Raw genomic sequence first — 25,223 nt, 5'->3', positions numbered from 1 at the left:
TAGGGGTATGTTTGCTTTATTGTTATACAAACATAACATTAAATTGCTTCTGTTGTACGTGGCCGACTAATTTAAATAAAAAAATAACCATTTAAATACAAATTTTATTCCAAATCGACTATTCCTACTTTGTTTATCACCTCGCATTAAAAGGAATCACCCCTCTTTCAGACAATATGGTTTAGTCCTGAGAGACCTGCGCCTAACGGGCAGGGACACACTGACATCTAGTGGCGTTTTTGTAGAAAGGCACGCAAGGTCTTTGTCGCTGTTCCTCCAGTGAAGGTTTGGTGTTTTAAATAAATTCGCAAGAACTTGCATCTAACGTTTACCAGTAAACCGAAAATATCTTCAACAAAGCCCAGGAGCGTTGACTAATAGACAACAACAACTTCAAAGTAGTTTGTACGTGATTTCTAGCATTGGCGTTAGTTAATTGTCAGTAAACTTGACTTCCACCGGGGTTAGGGTTATATGTTTAACCCCCTTCACCAAGCAACGAGATTTAGTATTACCGACTAAACAACTGTATCATAGCGTTTGAAACGTTGTTGTAGGGGTTTGTGTTAGGAAATTGAACAGCTCTCTTCAAGGAGAACCTGTTGTACAGTGGTTGCCCTTAGCAACAGAATGATGCTTTGCGCCATCGCTTTGAAGATGTTGTCAGCCTTTGAAAGTCTGTGGATGTAAATAAGTATGAATAATATTATTTGGTAAAATGTTATATATGTAGCCTACTTTAGCCAGATTTACTTCAGCAGACTTACAGACTTTTCGGGAACCACCACGGGAACACCCTATGCAAATCGCGGTATGTAAAATAATAATGACTTGAAAGTAATTAGTTAAAACACATTTGTTTTCAATTAATTAATTAATTAATTTTTTAATGCAGGTTTTCGACACATTCTATAAATATGCCTACAGCATCAACAGCACGCAGAATAATCCCTAATCCAGACAGAGGTATTGTGTAATATCTGTATGTGAATGAGATGTAAGACTAGATTGTGGCGTTTTATACTATTATACTTTTATATATGTATGTGATTTAGCCTTTTATCTTATTCTATGTTTTTCAGGGTTGGGCTTGAGTTTACTACTGGGAGCTGACTATGATAGGAAGAAACAGAAACTTAATCAGGAACTTCGGCTAGACTATAAACAGTATGTTGCCAAGGTCTGATGAAATAGTATTTGGACATTGAGTGGTTATAAAAACATGTTTTTTCCTCAATATGTCTCTTGGTTGCATTTTGTTGACTCATCATCAGTTTTGTTGTAATATTCTACCTCCAGAAAGAACAACGAAAAACTACTGAACCTCGTCCACAACCACAGGGTCTCTCTCTACTGATCGATGACAAATTATCAGTTAAGGTGTGTGTGCTTGTGTGCCCGGGTGGGTACTTAAATGAGCCTGCATGTTTGTATGTGTGTGTGTAAGAGGAAGTGGGTGACTCTCCATCGTCACTGCACTTTTTCCCCAGGCATGTCGTAACTTGCTCACAGCAACACTAATGGAGTGGAAAGCTATACTGTTTCAGCTTGATTGTACAGTGGCTTGTGTTTCATAGCAACTCCTTTTGTTTACAAGTGCTTGAGGGCTTGTTCAAGATTACTAACAAGGTGTAATAAGTAGTACAGATTTCTAGTGGCCTAATGAATACATCATTGGCCTCTGGAGCTGGACATTGTGGGTTTGAGTCCCACCATGTAATTGCTGTGTCTTTCAACGATATTGTAGAGTTACTGTAACTTCAAGTCATGGGGCGGCAGTGGCTCAGTTGGCAGAGTGGCTCCCCACTCTGACCCCCTTAGGGTCAGAGGTCCCCGACCACGTGTTGAAGTGACCATGGTGTTCCAAACAGCCAATACCCAGCCACTAGTTTGACTTTAACAGCACTTAAAATGTGTAGCTAATGTCCTACCCTAAATGGGATTCCTGCCATGAAACCACTTTGTTTCTCTCACAGGAAAGGCTGAGAGAGGAGAGGAATAAAGAATATAACCTCTTCCTTCAGAATAAAGCTAAAAACAGAAGATTTAAAAAGCAAACACCTCCTGTCACCTCTAAGGTAAGAAAAATGGCCAATAAACGAATAAGTACATTGCTACTTTCTAGTTCATTGTGTATAGATAGATTTTTGTGTTGTACTGTGAATGTTTCATAGTAGAGTACATGCTTTTCATGTCAGAGTTTTTCACCTTTTCATTTTTCAGCCTGTTCAAGCTTCAGAGCTTCAAGCTTCTCCAGTTTCTCCTCTAACCATCCGAAACACACACACCCACTCGCCCCCCCCTCACAGGGAACATCCTCATAGGAGGGATGTTGCCACTCTGACAGAGGCAGTGGATAATGGAACAAGCAAGAGAAGATGGGATCCAGGTCATAAGGGGCGAACACAATGGCAACTCTACAGAGAGAAAGAACCCCGTAGCTCTGAAGAGGAGCAAATCGCAGACAAAGATGAAGAGTTGGCATTTAGACAGCGGAGACAAAAAGAGAGACACACTCCAGAGCCAGAGTACAAAGAGGAATGGAGAAATAGAAAACATAGAGCTAAGAGGTGTAGATTTAACCAAAGTATGAATTTGTGAGCAAACTGTATTTAACACAATTATAGCCCTATAGTTCCTCTTCATCTGTGTCATCATGTCTGTTCGTATGACAGAGCTGCACTGGAGTAAAAAGAACAACACCGAGGTTTAGATTTGGAAGTCAGAATAAACAAATTTCATTTCTATGTGAGAACTGTTATGCTGAGACAGAAGATCGTTTCACACATATATGCAGTATTCTTCATCAGTGCAGGTTTATGTTACTACAGATAGGTGTTGATACCCGTATCCCACTTATAATCAGTTATTGCTCTCCAGCTTTTCTCTTACATGTGGCGTAGTGATGGAGGATGAGTCTTGGCCCAGCTCCAGGCAAACAATTACTGGATTAGATAATCAGGCTCCAAGCTCTGCATCAGACACTGATGTGTATGATGGTATGTTGCAAGCTGGGTTTGACTCGGATAGGAACTGATCGCCGTGCAGTTACCTGTATTTTTTTAGTTTATCTGGTTGCTGGAGCATTCACAGTAATGATATACGAATCTTATTGTTATTATTATTAGTGGGCTCTATGTTATCCTCTTTCTATATTATTATTATTCCACTGTTTTTTGGTCGCTATCACCTTCTAGATGGTTTGTCAAAGAAACTTTTTGAATGATGGCAGTTTAAGTTTGAGGAATCTAACTTCTCAGCTTCTCAGCTTCAACTTTTTTCTTTCTTTTCTTCAGTCAACTTTCATCGTTCTTAAACAAATTATTCATTATTATTTAATTATTGGTGTTTTCTTTTAGGAATTGTAACTCTTAATTACAAGACTTACGGAGTGTGTGGCCAGAAATGAGAGTGCCGTCTGTAACTCCCAATGGAAGCGGAAATTCTCAGAAATTCTCCTCAAATCACAAACGGGGTTTTAAAATCGCCGCCCTGCCTTCATTTTATTGAGTACCCAAATAAAGTACATTACCATGTTCGGTTAAGCCTTCTGCCGCTAACAGCAACGTTTTCAACAGCATTTATACTTTTTCACATTTGGCCTTTTTTTGCGAGGCAAAGTCTGAGCAGTGAGCACACTCACAAACACACTTTCAATTTCATAGCATTTAAATGGTAAATGAGTTTGTGGTGAAGTGTACCTACAGCAATAGGTCCAGATTTCTGATCTACATTATATGCACTTTAAAAATAAATGTCTATTATTTTAAACGAGTGTTTGTTTTATTACACCGTTTAAATTGTGAAATAATTTGTAATGAAGTCTGGCTACAGTAAAAGGCGCAGGTGCATCACTGACCTACAGGAAACACACTTTATAAATAAAAGCAATTTATTACATTTTCAATTTTTAGCATTTAAAATGGTTTGTGGTAAACTCTAACTTCCCTTTTCAGCTTCTTACCTTTTAACTATTCCTTTTTTCTTTCAACTTTTTTTACTTTTGTTAATTCAACTTATACATAATGGTTTTCTTCCTTTTCTGCCTTACCTCTTATTTTTTCATCTTGTCAGTCTACTTTTGTCCGTATCCGTATATACTGTGAATGCTCCAGTCCCACTTCTAGATACTAGATTTTTATATTTCATACTACAAAATTTTTGCTATGATACATAGTCAATTACAGTACATCACATCACATAATATAACAGGCTTTGAAGTTTGCCTAACCAGTATATAAGGAAGTGAGATTTCTTTTTAGGTTTTTTAGTGCTTAACTAATTTGGTATACTCCCAGCTAGAAACACTGTTCAAACTTCAAAACGTTGAACTTATAAAGGACTTTAAAGCACGTGTACGGCTTTTAAAAAACTTTTTATGATTTATATACTTGTATTTCTTGATGTATTGCTTGATGGCCTCTTCGATGACATAATCACTGAAATCACATAATTGCCTTTGAGGTTTTTGCCTTTGACGTTTATAAGTATAATTGGCTTTGAAGTTTGCAAGAGCAATATATAAAGGAAGCAGCATTTCTTCTCAGCTATTTCAGCAAAAGCAGAAATGCTTTTTCCAGGTATTGTTGTTATTATTATTCTGACTTCCGTCTTTGGTACGTTTTTTTAGTGCTTAACTACTTTGCCATACTTTCAGCTGGAAACACTGTTTAAACTTTAAAAGATTCCGCTTATAAAGGAAATTGTTGCTTGAATACAGTTTTTTAAATATCTTTGCCTGTTTTTAAGATTTTTATACTTTTATATTTCAAAAAATTATTGCTTCTATGACGCATCGGCGTCATAATTAGTGAGATCACATTATTGGCTTTGATCGATGGCATCATCGATGACATCATCCTTACATACAATTAGTAGCGACAATACATACAACCAGTGCATAAGAAGTGATATTTCGCTTCAGCTACTTCAGAAAAGCCTTTGCTTGGAAAATCCTTTTCAGTGCTGAAGCATTCACAGTGCATTTTTCTTTTGGAAATGCTTTTTTTAGTTGTCTAGTGCTATCTGCTTATGTGTTTAGTAGCCTGAAAATGCCAGACAACATGACGGGGACTACAAGATCTGGACGGACTACCAGTATTAAAAAAGCTGAGATTGCTACTGCACTAATGATTGGTAAATATCATTTTTATTACATGACACTTTTTGGCACATATTGACTTAACACTTCAGCACGATGGCTTGTATGTTTATGAGTTTTTCTTGTTATCCAGGGACAATAGAAGATCCGACAGCCACTCAGATGAGGAAAGAGCAATATAGGCAGGAGCTCCTGAAACAAATTGCAGAACAGCAGAGAAACAAGATGAGGTTCATAGTTATTTACTAAATCAACATTTGAGTGGAGCTGTTTCAGCTGGCAGATTTTGACTTGGCTTTTTTATTCAGGGAGAAGAACCTTGTGCTGAGTGTTGCAGCCACTGGAGCAACAAACCCTGAGAAAGAGGTAAAAAAAATGACATTACAATAGTGAGATAAAAACATGATACATATTGTGATCTTACTCTGATAAAATCCCATTCATCGTGGTCCTACATTTGTTGCAATGTCTTTCACAGTTACTGGGTAAGTTACAGTCTTGTAGACTGTGTTGTGTCCCTATCACAGATAACGTTCATATTGGCATTTTCTCCCATATTGTCTGCCTATTGTCTTTGATTGATCCCTGTTGCATGGTGCATCTCTTCCAGCCTGACATTTCTTACAAACCGGGAATAGATCTGAAAGCCAGAGGGAGAGATCCAGATCCAAAATCTAAAGATAAACCAATTGAAAATACAGAAAAGGGAGGCCCCCACGGAAAGTCCCAGGTGGACTACAGTACAGCTCTCAGTCAACTTACAGGGAGGACAGTATCTGGGTCTGAGATAGGAGCACCAAGAGGTGTCCCCTCATCGGACTACTTTAATCAAGACTATCACAGAGACTTCTCAAATATGCTAGACGTGGGCATCCCAAGGTAGTTCCTTGTTGGTTTTTATTTTTATATTCTTTGAGTGAAATTAACAACAACATTGTTAATTCATTGTACTCTATTTGATATTGTCTTTTCAGGGTTGCAATGTTTCCTCCCCCAATACCTCCCGCTATAAGTAATATTTACCAGACTCCATATGATGCAGCCTATTACTACTATGGATCAAGAAATCCACTGGATCCCCATCTTCCTTGCCAACAAAGTACAGTTTTATACCCATATTTTTATAAAAGTGTAAATTTAAGAAAATGACTTCTTTGTCTGTTACTCAAAGTCATTTATATCATTGTGAACTATTTCAGAAGTATTCTATAGTTTCAGTACTTTTCCCATTTTGTCTTCCTGTAGCAGCGACTCGTTTGATATTACTAACCAACTTACAGGGTGTCAGTGTTACAGTGGACTGTAAAAAATGCATAATCAGTAATGAAGTAATGCAAAATGTAATGCAGTATTGCAGACTGACATTGATGTATGATGTATTTTCTATGGCAACTTCTGACCCTGGTTGGTGGGCGGCCACTTCTACTAGCCGAGCAACTGCCATCCCTTGAGGCACTGCTGCTTCTGGAGATGGCCAATAGTAATAATTGACGTAACACTAACACCATACAGTCATCTCTGTGTTAAGTGTTGTTATGTCTTTAAACTGACTTGCAGTATCTGGCAGTTCCATCTTTGTTATATTAACTTAAATAAACTTCCAGACCTCACCGTAGAGAACTATTACTGTTTACCATTTATCACCATATCAATGGCCAGGAGGACTTGGCAAAGCATTTCATAAATCTCATTTTGCAGCAGAACTGATTTTATTTCTAAGAGGATATACAATTTATTGGATATGAGTTCAGCAGATCCAGATGGCTCTCACTTCTTCCAGCTGGTCTGCTTGGTTATATTTATTTCCTTTCTGTTTTTATGTTACTGCCAGTTTTTTTTTGTTTTTATTTGCTCTGGTCTGAGTTCATAAAAATGTTAATCTTGGAAAGCAAAGTTGGCAGACTCTGGCACCAGATAGGTGATGAAACTGTTAAATAGCGTGTATTTATTATTTTGTATTCTCTTGATTAGATGGTCTACCCAGAGTGGCGGAGCAGCCTTGGAATTTCCACAGCCCTCCCCAAAGGCCACCTCCTCTCAGACCCAGTGACCTCAATGAGTCAGTTTCCTTCTTAATTCCTTGATGTTTGCAATGGGAGTTTATTCTGATAATAAGTTCAGCAAAGGAGTTTAAAACAATTTCAAAACGTGTGCAATTTGCATTACTTAAAGCAAAAAATCAAGGTATCATGCTCACATTTTTTTTCTCTCTCAGAAAATGGCGCTCACTGCAAAATGACTGTGTGTCTGTCAGTAAATCCTCTACACATGCCTGCACATCATTTTTAACATTGCCTTTCTGTTTGTAGAGCAACTGATCAACACAGAGAATCTTTTTTGAATGTGGGAGAGACTTCTGCAGACAAGACCAAGCAGAGGAGCGAGAGCTATCAAGAAGCAATCAGGCAGCAGGTATGATCTTATCTACAAGATGATCACAACAAGCAGACCCTAGGCTTTTATATATATAACCACTACCTTCACAAATAAGTAATCACAGTTTTTTTTTCATTCCCATCTTTCAGTTTATGGTATGTTTTTAGAGTTTTAGGTCAATCAGAGGGTTGAAGGAGGCAGCAGCACAAGGACAGATCTCAACAGTTTGACATTTAGACACCATTTGGTGGACTCAGCATTTCCCTGCAGGAAGAAAAGCACTTTAGCAAGACTTAGCACACAGACATTTCAATGGACAAAAGAAGAATGTGAATAAGCTGAACATTCTTGCCTTCCAGATCAAAGAAAGAGAGCAGCATAAAAGAAGAGAGATAGAAAAGAAAGAGCAATATAATGCCAAGATGGAGGCTGAGATGATGGCATACAATCCCTGGGGAAGAAGTGGTGGAGGTGCACCAATTAAAGATGAACAAGGCAACCTGTTAAGTAAGCTTTGGTTCCAAATTTCATAAGGTTTGCTAAATTGGATATACTGCTATGCCATTTCCTATTTGATACATACTAATAAAGCATGTTTTAGATATCTACAAATTTCCATCCTTTTAGGTGACCTGAATCAAATGCACAGGAAAAACACGTTATATAGGAAGGAGCAGCCAACATCAACGAAACTTCAAATGCAGGAAAAATACACAGAAGACCTGAAACAGCAGGTCAGTCATGCAGGAAACTGCCTGGATGCTGAGGGATGGAACTGATCCAACAAAACATGAAGCGTGCGTGTGTGTGCGCGTGTGTGCGTGTGTGTATGTGTTTCCCATAAAAAAAAACTTGAAAACCTTTTTATTGGTTTTTATTGGTCCTTTCAAAAAGTTTTAAAAAATCTCAATATCAACAGATAGAGGATAACAAGAAAAAAAAAGCAAAGGAGAGAGAGAGAATGAGGGCTGAGGAGGAGAAAGAAGAGAAGAGGTTGGCGGAGCAAAGTGCGTGCATGCCTTGGGAATATGAGGAGGAGCAAATGAAACAAAAGAAGACTCAGGTTCATCTATTTGATAAAACCATTTTCATCCTTCCTCCTTCTTACAGTTTCCAAACACTGTTTTTACATAAAAAACTGTTTTCTTTACTCTTCCACAGCATAGGGTGGACAAACAAAGTTGGATTAATTATTAATTTTTGGGGGGGAATTAGGGTTGTATTTTAACATCAGTACAGTACAGTATGGTGAAAACCTAAAATAAAAACAGTTTTGTTTGTTTGTTTGCAATTACAGGAGCATTCTGTGTCAGCACCACAAAGCAAAACCTCTATACAAGGTAAGATTGACATGAGTCACCCCCCCCCCACACCCCACCAGAGACACACACATAACATATACTACACATACTACTTTTAAATCATGAGTTCACAGTTAAACTATCATTGTTCTATTCTTGTCTCTCTCCTCTCCTGTTTGCTTTACTAAACTTGGAAGTTTACTTAAATATAAATAGCAAATCAAATTTAGCAATTGAACAAGTTTAGTACCTTGATAGAGTGTCACAGGAAGTATGTAGTTTGAATGTGGAGCTGCTGAGTCACAGTCAGACTGCTGGTTTACAAATTGCAGGAAGAGGGAAGACAGTGAAGAAGGTAGCAATTAGAAGCTATTCACATGTGAAAATGATGATTATTATTATTACGACTTCCTATACATTGTTTGGCGCCTACCTACTTTCAGCTAGAAACACCGTTCAAACTTCAAAACGTTCAGCTATAAAAGACGTTATTGCTTGTATGTGCTTTTTAATATCTTTTATACTTTGTAAGATTTTTATCCTTTAAAACATTGATGATGTCATCGATGGCATCACCAGTGACGTCTCATAATTGCCTTTGAAGTTTTTGCTTTTAAAGATTTAGGGCTAACTGGCTTCAAAAGTCTTACCAGCATTCAAGGTGCTTTTTCTAGTTTACATTACTTTTCTTTATAAAAACATTACTTTGTGTCTTACTAGTCCCTGCAAGTTTCGATGATCAGCCAATTCCAGTGCATCTTCACATGCAGGAAAGAAGAAAAAAAGAAGACCAGAAAGAGCAGGTAGGCCCTGGCCATCAATAATATGCAGGAAACTGTCTGGATGCTGAGGTCGGGCACCGATCACATAAAGTGCTTGTGTGCATATGTATGTGTCATTAAAAAAACCTACAAACTTTTTATTAGTCACAGATACCTTAGTTTGCCTATGTCATTTCAAAAAGTTGCAAATAAATCTCAGTACCAACAGATAGAGGACAATAAGAAAAAGAAGGCAGAGGAGAGAGATAAAATGAGGGCTGAGGAGGAGAAAGAAGAGAAGAGGGTGATAAAAAGATTTCCATCATTCCTCATTCCTTACAGATAAAGGTTTTTCCAAACACTGTTCTATTGAAAACTGTTCTCTTTACTCTTCCACAGCATAGGGTGGACAAACAAGGTTGGATTAATAAACCTAAAACACATCCCCAGAAAGCGGAAAAGAGGGAAAGGCAGGAACAAGAGACTGAGATAAAGATTCCTGAAAACACCAAGGACAGAGAGGAGAAAAAGGTGCAGTCGAGTTATGCAATATAATAAGTCTGTTAATGTAATTCATAGGTTTGTCAAGAAATCTCATGCTGCGTACAAACTTGCAGAGACAGCAATCTCCACCCATCCCAACCTTGCAGAGGAAGCAGACAAATATGTTAGTCTCCTCTATTGCAAGTCAAGTCTCCCCCAGAACTGTAGGTCACTCAGTCATTAATGGCTGCAAATATTTTGACATCATTACTGTTATGGTGAAAACTTAAAATAAAAACAGTCATGTTGTTGCAATCACAGGAGCGCTCTCTGTCAGCACCGCACTGCAAAACCTCTCTAAAAGGTAAGCTTCACATGAGTTATCCCCCGCCCCCCCACATAGACACACACAACAACAAAGGCCTCACTACTAATACTACATTTGAATAATTCACACTTAAACATTCATTGTTCTATCCTTGCCTCTTTCCTCTCATTCCTTCTGCTTGCTTTAGATGATGAACAGGAAGTGCTCAGACAACTGTCATCTCTTCGTCGGCACCTGCAGAAAGAGAAAGAAGAGAGCCAAATGAAAATTCAGAGGGCCCCAACAGATTGGGGGGGAAATTACCACGCTCCCAACAGGTATTACAGTCAGACATCACTGCACAAGAACAGTAATGTGCATGATATGCCCAGAATAAATAGGATTTTATTATTTTCTTTCTGGCAAAAAATTATCAATTTAGCAATGTTATTAGACATGCTGTACCCCTTCAGGTCCCGTTACCCTATTGAATCCTCAGATCTATTAAGGTGAAGACAATGTACAAATCTTGTTAAATAACAAATTGAATTTGCTATTCATATTTAAGCAGACTTCCTTGTGCTTTGAGCTAATGAAAGTGACCTAGGTCAAACTTGCTATTTTCTAATCTCCAGCCAGATTTTGTTTCAGGGGCTCATTATTTCAGTAATATGACAGTATGATCCCCAAAAAGAAATGTTATTTTCATGTATCTTCACACTGTAAGATCAGCAGGGTCACCTGTGGCTTTGGATCCAAAAGGTGTATACATAATGTTGGAAAAGGACTCTCCACAAAAAAGGATATTTAACAAGTTAATATTAAAATTTGCTGCAAAGAAATACTTCTTTGTCTTTTCTTTGGTTTTGGTATTATCTGATTAAACAAACACAACACTACAAACATGCTAGTTTTACAAAAAACAATACAAATTAATTCCTTTTGAAAATCCTCCAACTTCTCTGGGTTATTTTAGTCATAGTATTCAGAAAGCATTCCAGATTAAGTATTATTGCCATCTTTTTATAAGGGAATTTGTGTGTTGTTAGGTCTTCAGTTTAAAGAGCGTTTTTTCTCCTTCCTTCAGGCACAGAGAACGACGCAGTGGGAAGGCCTTTGAAATGGTGCAAAAGCAAAGTGACCACCCACCAGCTGACAGACATTATTCTGGTGCTGCACGCGTTAACATCCAAAACATTGGGGAGTTCAACCAGCTTAAATACAGAGGTAATGAAAGGCACTTTCACTGATTGTGTCCAGGCTTCATTTCAAGAAGCAAGGTCGCTGCAAGGAAAAAGAATTAGCTTAGTCAGCTTTCTGTGCGACTAATATTCCTCAGATGTGACATGGATGGTAGTATCATGAGCAGTGACCCGCTGCTTGTTAGTCCCGGTTCATTCCTTCTATATATCCTACAGGTATCGAGCAGTCATTACTGCAAAACATAATAGTAATAAATAAAAGATGAAATGTACTTAAAAATGGACTAACACACATATACATAACATATTTTCCAGGGGAAAATGAGGTTCTGCTTCGTCTTTATTCATTTAGAGTAAATTAAGAACCATTTTTTAATCAAAAATCAGTTTACCCCACTGACTTGAAACCGACTCAATATTACTTACTTTACTTCTGTAGCCTGAACCAATACACTTGTCTAATTTTTTAGAAGTCTGTGACAACACCCTCCCAACGACTACCAACACTCACGGTGTTATATAACCATAAGGGAACAAGTTCACTGCAGACTTAAACAAGTTGGGCACTGCCAGATAGGTTAGAATTTCCAGAGCCTCATCCATCCTCTGTCTCTCCCTTGAGCAATACCAAAACTTTAATCTTATGAGGTCATGGGAGGCATCTATCGGTGACAGGCAGTTTGGCAGCATAAACAGAATGTAATGGAAGCAACCAAGGAAATGGCCTTGGACGTGTTCCCAGAACAAGTTAATGCAAGGGCCTGAAAGAAAGTGTGGCTTGAAAAACTGACATAAAAAGATGAAATGCTTGTTTATGATGAATTGACTTAATCACTTATCGGAGTTCCACATAACCATAAGCATATTGGAAAAATCCACGCAGCCACAAAAACCACGCATATGAAATGGATTCTCTCGTGTAGCAGGAAGGATGTAGTTTGACTGTGGAGCTGCTGAGTCACAATCAGACTGCTGTTTCAGAAAGTGCAGGGAGAGGGAGACAGTGGAGAAGGTACCGATTAGAAGCTACTCACTAATGAAAATGATTAGTGTCTTCTTTCTGACCATTTCTTTGTTTATTTTTTATCACTGTGCTAATGCAACCACAATGGAAAAATCAATTGAAAAATAGAACCTGAAAGCCACTTGTTTGCAACTGCAGCACAAGTGTGCAATATCTCTAATTGCCTTCTTACCTTTGCATTTGTCAGACACAGCATCTCGTGAAGAGGTCCTTTACATGTACCCCAACCCGCCCACTGATGCAGAAAGTCTGGACATCCAGCAGCAGGCGCTTCTACGTGAACAACAACGCAAATTAAGGCTTATGAAGAGAGAAGAACACAGTCAGTGAACAGACACATGTGAACACATACAAATTTCTACTTTTGCTGTGTTCTTTGAATAAATGCTCTGTCTTTATCTTCAGACTTTTTGGAGCAACAAACAAACCATTATCCTGTGAGTGGTCATCACTTTACAATTTTACACTTTCTGGGAGGCTAGATAAGTCAATCTGGCCCTTTTCACTCAGCTAAAGCATAGATATTTTACTGGTGCCTGCTTGTGTTTGTCTTCTCTCAGAAGAACAAACCTGGGTGCTTCATCCACAGAGATGCCATGTTGCCATCTGAGACTGTTTTCATTGGTAAGACATCCTAGTCTTTTTGTAAAGACTTATCCCTGTTTCTCTTTTCTTACAAGCAAATAACACGTGTTTACATCAGTGGAGACACAACTAAGGCTCCAGACATTTTCCATAAAAAAATGAAATGGCTTGGGAGGTCAGCTACATGGACCCTCACAATTCCACACTACAAGTGTGTGCGCCAAGCTGATTCATGTCTTTGTTTCAGTGCCAGGCTAACGGTGGCACCTGCCAACTCACATCAGCGCTGAGTGCAATGTGCCCAAACTAGCGGCAGCTTGTTGACAACACAGCATTAGTGTCTGCCTGTCGTAGTGCTATCACCTACTACTGAAAGGATCCGTTTTTGTTGCAATACCATAAACTTCAGAGTTCATGTAATAAAAATAAATAACTTTTGGATTTTGTCAGATTTTTACAGTGGTGATGCATGCGAAGAGCTGGTTCTTCAGCCAAGCACTTGTGGGTCCTCAGCAGAGGACCAGCAGGGGACAGCCCCAGGGAGGAAACGTGACTCTGATGTATGGTGCTAATGATTTGAGTCAACACTGCTCAAACAGTATTTCTTTGTCATGCTTTCAGTTCGGAATTCCTCAAGTCTCTTTAGCTGTCTGATTTACACTAGCAACCGACAAAAACCATGCCTTACTTCTGACCCATTATCTTTTTGTGCAGCAGGTGAATCAGAGGGAGCGTGATATCCAGCCAGACCCTCAAGAGGACAGGGCCCAAAACAGGTGCCGCATCAGGAGACAAGATTCTGACACTGGTGAACACAAAGACAGATCAGGTGAGGTGATACAATTTACATATGCGTATTTATCAACAATGTATTGTGGATTTTGAACTAACACAGATTTTTCCTCACATGGAGGAGTTTAATACTTATCTCTGATACAGACTTTAACTGGTTATTTTAAGTCAATGGTTGTAGTGGCTGAGGGGCCAAAAGATGCATCCAGTTTTGACCTTTGGCCTTGTCCCTTGTGCACAGAGATTCCTCCTGATTCTCTGAATCTTTTGATGGTATTATATACTGTAGATGGTGAGATCTTTAAAGCCTTCACAATTTTATGTTGAAAAACATTTTCCTGAAATTGTTTCACAATTTTAGAAGCATTTTGGTGAACCTCTGCCCATCTTTACATTTGAGAGGCTCTGCCTCTGAAATGCTCCTTTTATAGCACGTCATGTTACTGACCTGTTATCAATTAACCTAATTAGTTGTCAAATGCTTTGCAGAAATTACTTTTCTAGCCTTTTGTTGCCCCTGTAGCAACTTCTTAGGATGTGTTGCTGCCATCAAATTCAAAATGAGCTAATATTTTCCTCTAAAATTGTAAAATGGTTCAGATTTAACATCTGATATGTTGTTTATGTTCAATTGTGAATAAAATATGGGTTGATGAGGTAGTTGTGTGTGTGTGTGTGTATATATATATATATATATATATATATATATATATGTGCAGCCATTCATTCATGTTTGTCTAAAGAAATGTGTAAGAGTCAAGACTCTACTCTCCAGAGAAACTGTCTGATGATGAAGGGGATGCCTTGATTCAGCATTGTGCCCTGGAGAGGAATGTCTCCATAGAGACTGTCGCCACTGAGCCCTGGTTACGACCCAACACCTCACATTCTTTACAACGCTTGAGCAGTAGACAGAGGCCAAGGGTGAGGACTGGAAACCTCCCTTTTCTGTGAATGCACTTGATGGTTTTCTGTGGACAAACATTACTGTGTGATGATTTAATCACACTGAAATACACGTTAACTGCAGACTGATGGGTTTATATTTAGTACATGAACGCTTCATAAGGGGTAAAGCTGTTAATGTACTATAAACATATATGCTACTCACTAAAAGTTAGGGATATTAGACTTACGGGTGAAATTTCAGAATTTGAACAGTCCTCCTCATCGTGCTGTTCACATTTCGACAGCATGAGACCAAGATGACGCCTAACAATTGTAAGGTTACTGAGACGTTGACATTTTTGGTGTGGTATACCCACTGCTGTTGTTAGCTTTTGTTTCAATAAATTGAGATGAGGAAACTATTGCATGCTTCTACTTAAATGCCCTACTTTCATGATATAATATCACTGTAACATAAACTTTTTACATTTTCCAAATAAAGTTGAATATCCCTAACTTTTTGTAAGTAGTGTATACATTTTATTCCAATTATAATCTGGTAAGTTTTTCTTTTACATAAATGCTATTCTGATGTCTCAGTTGGTAATATATACACCTAGGAGTAGTGTCTGTGATATAGCAGTCAGTGATTCAGCATTTCAAATCAACCAAGTTCAAAAACTTTATTGACCTAGAACCTGATTAGAATGCCAGATGATGTATTGTACAGAATGTTGTACATAATCTTTTTTGCAACATAGAAAACTTTACATTGCTGTATCATATACATTTTGTTTTCTACATCCATGAGCAGGAATGCATCCCATTCATACTTAAAGCACAGCTAACATTTGTCATTTTCTCTACACATAACGTTCCCCCAAACCAAGGAAAAAAAAAAACATTAAATATATCATTAACTTTTGATTTTGTACACAAGAGTGAAAACTAACTCATACATGAAAACAGACTAGTGACTCAAAAGCAGCAAGTATCAGGTTGCTCTCTTGTCTTCCAGTTTCAGAAGCCCAGTTATCCTCCTTCATTAAAAACCTAAGAACATATAAAATGGAATAATTTAACCCTTCACTTTCCAAGGTCTTGCTCAATTACAAATCGTACTGTATAGGACAATCTGCAGGAGATGGTACAGTCAAATAAATTATCACAAAAGTAAAATCTCCAGTGCATTCAAAAAGAGGTCAAGTGCAGCAAATCCAGAGGAAAAAACAAAACAAAAATAAATGAAATCTAGTGTTATAAGTTTATATTACATAATGGCAGATCTGTACAACTAGTTTCATCCAAGAGGCTATCAATACTACTGTTACCCATCTGCAGTGCAGACAGAAAGGTCATTACTATCAATGTGTGACAAATATCACATTTCATAGTTACTGATTATGTCTTTTTGCATGTTGTTGAAACCATTCATTCTTAATGTTTTAAATATACAGTAAGAAGCACACATTTTTGAAATTTATTCCTTCTGAGCAAATCAGAGATATGGTTGACTGTCAGTTTATCAGTAGTTTTATTGTGTGGAGGCAGCGCTACACCATGTGCAAGACATTATTGTTTTCATTGTGATATAAAGTACTCTGTTTGGCCTTTGTGTCTTTCGGTGTGTGTGTTGGTGTGTTTGTGTGTATGCAGTGGCATGGTTAAGGGTGCGGGTGGGTGGTAGCAGACAGCTGATTGATCATCTTGTTGTTTAAGTGAAATGTTTAGCATAAACCAGGGCACCGAGGACACACAAAGCCACAGTGCAGTCACACTGGTCTATTGTGGAGACTGTTCCAGGCTGTTTTTGTGGTGCAGTATCACTGGGTCTACTCTTCAGCCTCCTCCCCCACTTCTGTGTCTGCCTCCTGCTCTACATGTGTCAGCTGAGGCTCTGGTTCAGGCTCGGGCAGCTGTGCGATGTTAAAAACAATGCCGATCCGCAGGTAAAACTTTCTTAGAACAGCCCGGAGCTCAGGGATAAGGTCGAACTGCATGATCTCACAGAGCAGAGGGTAGTATCTGGATGCATGGGCTTTGAACTTAATGTGGAAAAGGTTTGAGAGATACACAGAAAGAGACAGGCAATCAGACAAAAAAAAATAGCACACCAAACTCAGTGGTTCTGTTTATATCAGTGCACAAAACATATTTACTTCGTCAGAAGGTTGCAAACATTTCTTTTGCCCGTAAAACCCAATGTTAGAAGTGCTCTGAAACATCTTGTGTGTTTATGCTTCTGCCCTAACTGTTATTTTTGTATATCAGATCTAGTTGTTAATTCTCTTTAGTGTGCACAGAGCACAGTAACCAGGAAATGAATCATCAGGTTGTTTTGCTTCTTACCCTTTCGTCACTGATCTTTAGCACCTTGGTGAGAAAGAGTAGCAGCAGGTTTGTCCAGGCCTCTCTGTGGCTCTCTGAGGTCAGGGCCAGGAAGTACCCTACAGCTTCACTGCACACACTACAGAACACAGACACTTCAGAAATATATATAACAGACACTTGATATATAATATATATATATATATATATATATATATATATATATATATATATAACAGACACTTGAAAATATACTGCATAATATTAAAGAAAGACACAAAAAACAAACAAACAGCTACTTAGAGCTGTGGTTCTGTAATATATTCTGGCAAGGCAGCATCTGCGTATCAGATAAAAAATTGCCAGGGTGAGGTGGAGAGAGGTGGATTGTTTTGCTCAGTACCTACTAATTATTGACAGATGCTCAAAACAATAAGATATTTATCATCAAGATTTAAGCTTAATAAAAAGACCTATGACCGTTTTCATTAACCCTGTGGCCCTCTTCTGAAATCAACATCATCTGTTAGCCATTCATCCCCCTCACCTCCCGCCTTCACACTTAAAGCTTCCTTGCACACCAGTCTCTGAGCTTATCTGCATAAACCTGCATGTGTGCTCGTACATGGCCTCTAGTAAATGAGGCTTTCTCTTTTTGTAATTCATTAACAGACATGCACCTGGATAAGAAGGTTTGAGAGAGAGAGGGAAGAATCAGAATAAACAAAAAACTGGCATGATGACACAATGGTGTCTAAGGATTTCAGAGCCACTCTCACCTGCAGGCTTCACCCTTCCTCCTCAACCGCTCTCTAATAATAAATGCAGGTAAGAAAAACATTGACAGCTTCATCTCGATATTATCAATATGACGGTGAAGCAGTGAGAGAAATGGGGCGACAGCTGCTTGTAAAGCACTGAATAAAGATGCAGCAACGACAGTCGTGCTGAATAAACAATAGAAGCCGTGTGCTGATTCCCTTTTAAGTCTTTACAGCACTGTGGCATCCGTTTCAGAGAACTGCCGAGCTGTGCACACTCTTTGTCTTTGCCATGAGCAACTGAGTGTAGACTGTAGTCACATTGAAACAACTCTCTCCTCCTCTCAGTGTGAGCATCTCTCATTGTTCCTCCCTCGGAGGTGGCTATTGACGTTTTTGTCCGGAGAAGTGAGATTTCTTAATTCCCCACATTAGAGCTAATGATGGTGAACATGTGAGAGATGTCTTGGGGACCCAGTTTGACAGACAAAGCACACCCTAACTCAAGAAGACACATGCATACTGTATAGATTCACGCACATAAATACCAGAGGTTAAGAGAACCATCAGAAGATTGTAATATTTCACAGATGTATTGGCAAAAAAAGGTACAAGGTATGGAGCCAATTCATTCTGAAGAAACAATTGGAAAACAAAAAATCTGGAGCATTATCAATAACTAAATACTGCCCTCAAGTCTTTCTGAATTATTAAAATCCTTCATATTTATTCTTATTTTCTTTGGGATGTCTAAAAGTTGAAAATAACAAATAACAGAAGATCAAGCATTGAAATAATAAACCTAATCAGTCCAGAGCTTTCAAAGGAACTTGACTACGCATGTTGACCATTTGACAATTTTACGTTTTGAATTGTTTCCAATGTCTACACCAGAAAGTTTTTGAATTCTATCAAACTGAAAGCACATTTTCAAGCATATGCATAAATAAATCTATAGTTCTGACAACTAAATATATGTTTACTTGTCGTTTACTTAGTAGACATGATAACTGGGAAGGACTGAGAATTTCAAACGGCATCGAGAGAGCAATGGAAATGAGCTGAACCACAAAAGAAACCATGAGCCTGTTTAGGGTTACAGCCCTGATCTGCTTGCTAATGTGTTAAATGCTTCATGTACTGCACTCCTTACTTGAGCAGTCGTCTCTGGACCTCCTCCCAGGCGTCCTGACGGCTTTCGTCTGTGTACATTCGGAACAGGATGCGCAGGCCACACGCTAAGCTGCTGGTCTCCTGCTTCAACAGATTGGGCTTGGACTTTCCTTTGAAACCTTAATCACATCAACGCATACAGAAGCACACAGTTTAAATCACATTTTTAATTTTTCTAGAATGATTTCCTTACAATCTGGCAAAGCAAATAAATGCAGAAAGTGGTCGGTTGCTTCACCTGCTTTCCAAAGTAAAGTCCTCTGCTCATTGTTGGAGTTGAAAGCCTTGGCAAAGCAGTGTGACTCCAGCAGACAGTCCAGCAACTTAAAAAGCTGCTCGGAAGTCAGGTAGCAATACATGCCCTGGTGTTGGGCCTCTGCTGGGGCATGTGCAGCATACACAGCACCCCGCTTGAAAAGAGACAAACACTTAAACCACAAAGGATTGAAAAAAAAAAACACCTAAAATGAACTACAAGTGCTCTAAGTAACATTATGATGCAAGCTTTAAAACAAAGCCACCTATTGGAGATTATGATTATCACTGAACCAAAGTTGTTTGTACCTGAGCTGCAGCAAAGTTCTCAGCATCTTCCTTTTTACTGGTGGCAGGGAAAAACACAATGTTATCAATAGTCTGGATCAGCTCCAGCTGCACGACACACTTTATCAGCAATGCTGAGAATAAGCGTTGCTCCTGGACCTCTGTGAGACATACAGATGAACAGTCATCAGAACACATTCACAGACACTAGCAGTCAACCTATGAGGGAAGCTACAGGCTTACTTATTGGAGTCCTGCTCCTGGAGCTGTCCTCACCCATGCCTGGGACTGAGCTGCACTGACTCTGGCGACGGTTCTCTATGGCAGACCTTTCTGCACTGCTGATGGAATTCTGGTCATCAGAGCGAGACTGGATGTCCGCTGACTTCTGGGAAATGGAGTCCTAAAAGTGAAATGGGAAACGTTGATTATAATAATACATTCATTACGTAACTATATTGCCAAAAAAAGAAACACACACAAACACAGGTTAATTGGTAACAGGTCAGTAACATGACTGAGTAAAAAAACAAGTATTTCAGAGAGGGTGAGCCTCTCGAATGTAAAGATGGGGAGAGGTTCACCAATCTGTGACAAACTATCTAAAAATTGTGAAAAAATTTCAGAAATATGTTCCTCAATGTAAATTGCGAAGGCTTTGAAGATCCCACCATCTACAATATAATAATATATATAATATCATCAAAAGATACAGAGAATCAGGAGGAATCTCTGCGCACAAGGGACAGGGCCAAAGGTCAAAACTGGATGTGTGTGATCTTTGGGGGCTCAGGCAGCACTGCATTAAAAACAGGCATGATTCTCTACTGGACATCACTGCATGGGCTCAGGAACAGTTGTAAGTAATGTAAGTTAAAGTTTTATGATGCAAAGAAGAAGCCATAAGTGAACATGATCCAGAAACACAGCCGTGTTCTTTGGGCAAAAGCTCATTTAAAATGGTCTGAGGAAAAATGAAAAACTGTTCTATGGTCAGATGATTCATAAATTGAAATTATATTTCAAATTAAAAACTAAAAATGTGTCCTGCAGACTAAAGAGGAGAGGGACCATCCAGCTTGTTATCAGTGGACAGTTCAAAAGCCTGCATCTCTGATGGTACTGGCGTCCATTAGTGCCTATGGTGTGAGCAGCTTACACATCTGGAAAGGAACCATCAATGCTGAGTACATAGAGGATTTAGTGCAACATATGCTCTCATCCAGATAACATCTCTTTCAGGGAAGGCCTTGCATATTTCAGCAAGACAAAGCTAAACCACATACTGCAGCCATCACAACAGCATGGCTTCACAGGAGAACAGTCTGGGTGCTAAACTGGCCTGCCTGCAGTCCAGACCTTTCACTAATAGAAAACATGTGGCGCATCATAAAATGAAAGATCTGGCAATAAAAGGCCCAGGACTGTTGAGCAGCTAGAATCCTGCATCAGATTAGAATGGGACAACCTTCCACTCCTAAAACTACAGCAACTGGTCTCCTAACCTACCAGACATTTACAGTTGTTAAAAGAAGAGAGGATGATACACAATGTTAATCATCAATGCACCTCTACAAACTTGCTTTAAAAATTTTATGTACTCGCGCCACCTTTGTGTGTAAGAGTTTTTTTCCAAAGCAGGAAAACTGGTCTCAAAGAGACCAAAAATTGCCTTGGCCCCAGACATGCTACAAAAACTTCTCTTTCTTAATAAAAATGTGTAAACCCTGCCTTTTCCCCTCACATAATAAGTACACAAGCCCTCGCACTTTCACTTATTTTTCATAAATGACAATTTTCACTTATACTTTCTTGTAAAAAATGATTTTTGTACATTCTGCTTTTGTCATCCTATTAGTCATAGTAATATTTTGGTTATATTTGACCTTATTAGATTATATACACTTCTGCCAATTCAAAGGGACTGCTGGGACATATTTTGTTAGACATATGCAAAACATAAAAATATGTTAAGATGACAAAAATGACAAAACAAACACTATTTCCTTCATTTGGCAAATACAAAAATACTGCATTTCCTCACCAGCTGTTTGTCTGACAGGCTCTGTGTTGCTACGTGTTCTCCGTCTGCTCCCGCTGGTCTCCATGTTAACAGCCTGAGGTAGTAGAAAGAATTTATTCAATAGATCATATTAATTCTAGTACAGAACGACAAACAACTTCCAACTTGCACGCTAGTAAATTTATCTGAGCCACATAATCCACTGCGCTAAACAAGGTTTTAATTTAGTTAATGTAAATTTCTACTTCCTGAGAAAAATCTGGCTTGTATTTCAAGAACCAGTGTATTGCAATCATTGAAAAATGATGAAAGAAATGTACCACTTTCATTTAGTAAATAATGTCTCTGTATATATACATATATATTCGAATTAAAGTAACAAGCAGGGCTTTGAAGAGGAGGCTTTGCAGCAGCTTACGCATGTGGGATGGTGGTCTTGAAGATGTCCAGCATGCAGTTGCATGTCTTGTCCCAGGTCTCTGGGGAGAACTTTTCTCCATTCAGGATGACCACGTTCTCTAGACAGTTGGTGCCTGAGCGGGCAAGCTGCTCATTATCTACAGACACATAAATGAGGAAGATGTGAAAGAGAATGATGAGGGGTCAGGCCAAGCAGAAGAACAGTCAAGGGAATCGGAAATCTCCTTTAATCCATTTTCCAATACAGAACCACAAAAAACACTAAAACTGTGTCTCCATCATTTGCTTAACCTTCATCTCTTAAGAAAGCGATGGGTCGGTATTGGTTCAGCATATAAGAACACTGAGACAGTCTCCAAGTTCTGTCACTACAGCCAAAGCTAGTTCAAGGCTGCTGGCAGTAACAGTGCTAATGCCTATTCCATCAATTCCCCCTTTCTTCTGCCACTGTCTGAACAATCAGGACCCTGACTTGAACCATATGTAAACCATATAATGAAAACAAATTCAACACTGTGACCCTGGAAATTGTAATTCTAGTAATCAGGAAATGGTTGTGTATTTACCTTGCTGCACACACCAGTAAAGCTGAGCCAGAATGTCATCCAGCAGGACATCACTGAGGGACTCAAAATATTGAGTGAAGACGTCACAGATGGCATAAAGCGCGTGATTGCAGGTAGTTGTCATCCACTCCGCTTTCTGGTAAACCAACACAATCCTAATGAGAATTTTTTTTCTGTCTACATAGGAACAAAAACTACAATATTAAAGACTGAATTCTAATATTGTGGCGCATTTGTTCGAATCCACAGGTGTGAAACAGCTGTTAAGGAGGAAAGACTCCATGTATAAGTACCTCAGTCTGTTGCTCAGGCAGCTTCATGTTGTCAAAAATCCTGAAGACAATTCTGAACAGGTCTTGCCACCAGTGCTTTTCAAAGGTGTGCCCATAGGTCTTCATCACTTCAAACATCACTGTCAGCCCCCTGCAAAATGCAAACACACACACACACACACACCTCTACCTCAGCACTGGAGCTGTGAGAAAGCATTTAAGTCCTATCTATTTGTCTAGCTTTAACTTGCACTTTAACTTGCACAAGTACATGACCTGTTCTTTTCTACTAGATCTAAATTTAGTACTTTATATGGAATACCAAGTACTAGGCATTAAAATAACTGTTTTATGTCTTTTATAAAACAACATTTTTAGTTACAAAGTTTCAGGGTAATAATGAACCCAACACACCTGGTCCTGACATCCAGTTTACATCTGTTGATGATGCAGGAAAGCTCAAAAAGGATGGGGAACCACCCCCGCACCCACACACGGTCCTCAGGCGCTACATTCATGTCATCACTGGTGTAGTCTTTGAACGCCTGCCAGAGAAATACCAAACATATTCACCACTGTACTATTTCTGCCTCAGGGGAGAATAAAAACCACCTACAAAAATATCTCTTTACATACTTTACATGCATAAGACATATTGCTCCAAGTCATGCTTTCCTGATGATTATTTCCTGATAGATTATTCATGTCTTTGGTGTCATGGATAAGATAATAAGTTATCTAATTATAATAATAATTATATGGTTTCTGAATGTGTTGTTAAATGCATTAATAAAAAAATTTAATAAAACACTAGTATTTGCATAATTCTTGTTTCCATCAAAGCCATGGCCCACTGCTTTAACTAACCCAAATCATTCATCGTCAATCTAACGTGAAGCTCAGCTAACTTGATTTTTTATTTCTCACAAAAATAAAAATGAAATAAAATAAATAACTTGATATTAACCTGTGGCCTCTCTGAGACATATTTGGCGCAGTGTCGGATGAGGCGGATTGCTTCCATGCTGGTGTCTGGGAAGGAGGCATTGCAGGCAAACTCTGACAGACACTTTACGGCATCCTGAAAGGAGTCAATGGTGGCTGCAAAGTGCTTTTCAAATACATTCGCTGGGAGATAGACAGGGGGACAACAGAATAATGGGTGAGTAAAGGTAAAAAAAAATTTTAATTGAAAGGAAGAGAGAGAAAAATGAGATCTAATCTAACATCTGCTACACGCAAGATGAATTGGTTAACAAAATTATTGGTTAACAAAAGTTTCACAGTTGGTTTTAAGTATCTGTGTGTACGTTGGACTTACTGACGATATGGCCCGTGGTCTGAAAGGCCAGCTCTACAATGCTTTCGTCCTGGTCCGAGGCAGCAAGGTGGAAGACGGAGAAGATGTTCTTCCAACCTGAGCGGATATTTGCTGCTTGAGAGTTGACCATTTGGGCTATACAGCGCACCACCATGTCTCTGATGGTGGGAGACCTGGAAAAAAATAAGAAAATGGAAAATAAAGAGAGGTTGAGAGAGAGAAATGGAAAGTAAAAAAAAATGCCAATCAATTAAGGTACTAGGTAAATAAATGTTTTGTGTCAATCAGCTTTAAAAGCTCTTGATACTCAATTTTCATATAGAATCATTATTTCAGCACTGGAGTCTCTTCACACGACGGGTTTTTACAGCAACTGTTGCCATAGTGAAGAGCGTTCCTAATTGCGCAGTAGTTATGAATGAGAGAAAAGCTCTGCCTCCACTTACCACCACACTCGTATACACACAAACACACAATACAGAGGAGGGTAGTGCGAGTGAGTCTAATGGACACACTGCGCTGCAGGGTTTACATGGCTGTCTGCCATCTCCTCTCTGTTGAAGCTCTCAACCTGTTCAATCTGTGGGTGGACTTATACTTACACTGCTACTCCTCTTTCACATCAATGAGAAGTGTACAGCAGTAAAACAGCTTGTCTTTTGACATGCTGCACAAAGATGACAACAGCAGCAAAATTAAACTAATTTATAACTGATAGTGTGTTCAAATTCCACTCAAGACAATTTTGGACCAAACGAGGAGAATAAAAAAGGCTTTCTTATTAATTCACTGTAAGGGTAATGCAAGCAGACTGAAATGGGTCAGTTGAAATGTTGGCTTGCTTACTTTTCACTGAGTGAACAATAAAAAAAATGCTTACTCACTGCTACAAGAAAAAGACACAAACAGAGGCACAGAATGAATGAAATGGAAAGAGAGATGTGTAGAGGAGTGAGACTTAATTCAGTGTGTAAATAGTAACCACTCACAGCCACA

General features: G+C 38.8%; 2 protein-coding genes across 5 annotated transcripts in view; one reads left to right on the top strand and one right to left on the bottom strand.

Moving 5' to 3' along the window:
• The first annotated feature begins 267 nt into the window (after positions 1-267).
• On the top strand, positions 268-15,390 carry LOC137105056 (centrosome and spindle pole-associated protein 1). The gene is made up of 29 exons (XM_067487006.1): positions 268-811; positions 896-966; positions 1,083-1,180; positions 1,300-1,380; positions 1,977-2,078; positions 2,224-2,600; positions 4,925-5,136; positions 5,235-5,331; positions 5,410-5,467; positions 5,712-5,980; positions 6,076-6,200; positions 7,073-7,160; positions 7,411-7,513; positions 7,837-7,984; positions 8,105-8,211; positions 8,397-8,540; positions 8,775-8,817; positions 9,499-9,581; positions 9,939-10,070; positions 10,157-10,246; positions 10,344-10,386; positions 10,538-10,667; positions 11,417-11,556; positions 12,743-12,877; positions 12,961-12,992; positions 13,116-13,179; positions 13,591-13,700; positions 13,855-13,969; positions 14,708-15,390. Exons 2-29 carry the CDS (start codon positions 918-920, stop codon positions 14,884-14,886), a joined length of 3,354 nt encoding a protein of 1,117 aa, XP_067343107.1. The 5' UTR covers positions 268-811; positions 896-917; the 3' UTR covers positions 14,887-15,390.
• Positions 15,391-15,489: 99 nt separating this feature from the next.
• Positions 15,490-25,223, bottom strand: part of arfgef1 (ADP-ribosylation factor guanine nucleotide-exchange factor 1 (brefeldin A-inhibited)) — a 47,854-nt gene continuing 38,120 nt past the window's right edge. For 2 of the 4 annotated variants that reach the window (XM_067487068.1, XM_067487070.1), the window contains 13 exons: positions 24,228-24,400; positions 23,874-24,034; positions 23,321-23,451; positions 22,928-23,057; positions 22,635-22,770; positions 22,067-22,205; positions 21,670-21,742; positions 19,869-20,028; positions 19,647-19,786; positions 19,321-19,510; positions 19,063-19,201; positions 17,170-17,287; positions 15,490-16,865 (listed from right to left, as the gene is read on the bottom strand). In XM_067487068.1, coding sequence (XP_067343169.1) covers positions 16,653-16,865; positions 17,170-17,287; positions 19,063-19,201; positions 19,321-19,510; positions 19,647-19,786; positions 19,869-20,028; positions 21,670-21,742; positions 22,067-22,205; positions 22,635-22,770; positions 22,928-23,057; positions 23,321-23,451; positions 23,874-24,034; positions 24,228-24,400 — 1,903 coding nt within the window. In that variant the 3' untranslated portion in view covers positions 15,490-16,652. The remainder of the gene's footprint in view (positions 16,866-17,169; positions 17,288-19,062; positions 19,202-19,320; positions 19,511-19,646; positions 19,787-19,868; positions 20,029-21,669; positions 21,743-22,066; positions 22,206-22,634; positions 22,771-22,927; positions 23,058-23,320; positions 23,452-23,873; positions 24,035-24,227; positions 24,401-25,223) is intronic. The other 2 variants (XM_067487069.1, XM_067487071.1) reach the window with 1 other exon arrangement.

The sequence above is a fragment of the Channa argus genome, chromosome 19, assembly GCF_033026475.1.
Source record: "Channa argus isolate prfri chromosome 19, Channa argus male v1.0, whole genome shotgun sequence".
In the NCBI taxonomy this organism is placed as follows: domain Eukaryota; kingdom Metazoa; phylum Chordata; class Actinopteri; order Anabantiformes; family Channidae; genus Channa; species Channa argus.
This window is presented reverse-complemented; position numbering and strand designations above follow the sequence as displayed.

Bases quoted from the DNA above. Each gene is read 5' to 3' on its own strand.
- LOC137105056 (XM_067487006.1), top strand. From the start codon at position 918: ATGCCTACAGCATCAACAGCACGCAGAATAATCCCTAATCCAGACAGA. The intron at 6,201-7,072 runs GTACAGTTTTAT...TCTCTTGATTAG, and splicing joins CCATCTTCCTTGCCAACAAA to ATGGTCTACCCAGAGTGGCG. The intron at 10,071-10,156 runs GTGCAGTCGAGT...ACAAACTTGCAG, and splicing joins AGGACAGAGAGGAGAAAAAG to AGACAGCAATCTCCACCCAT.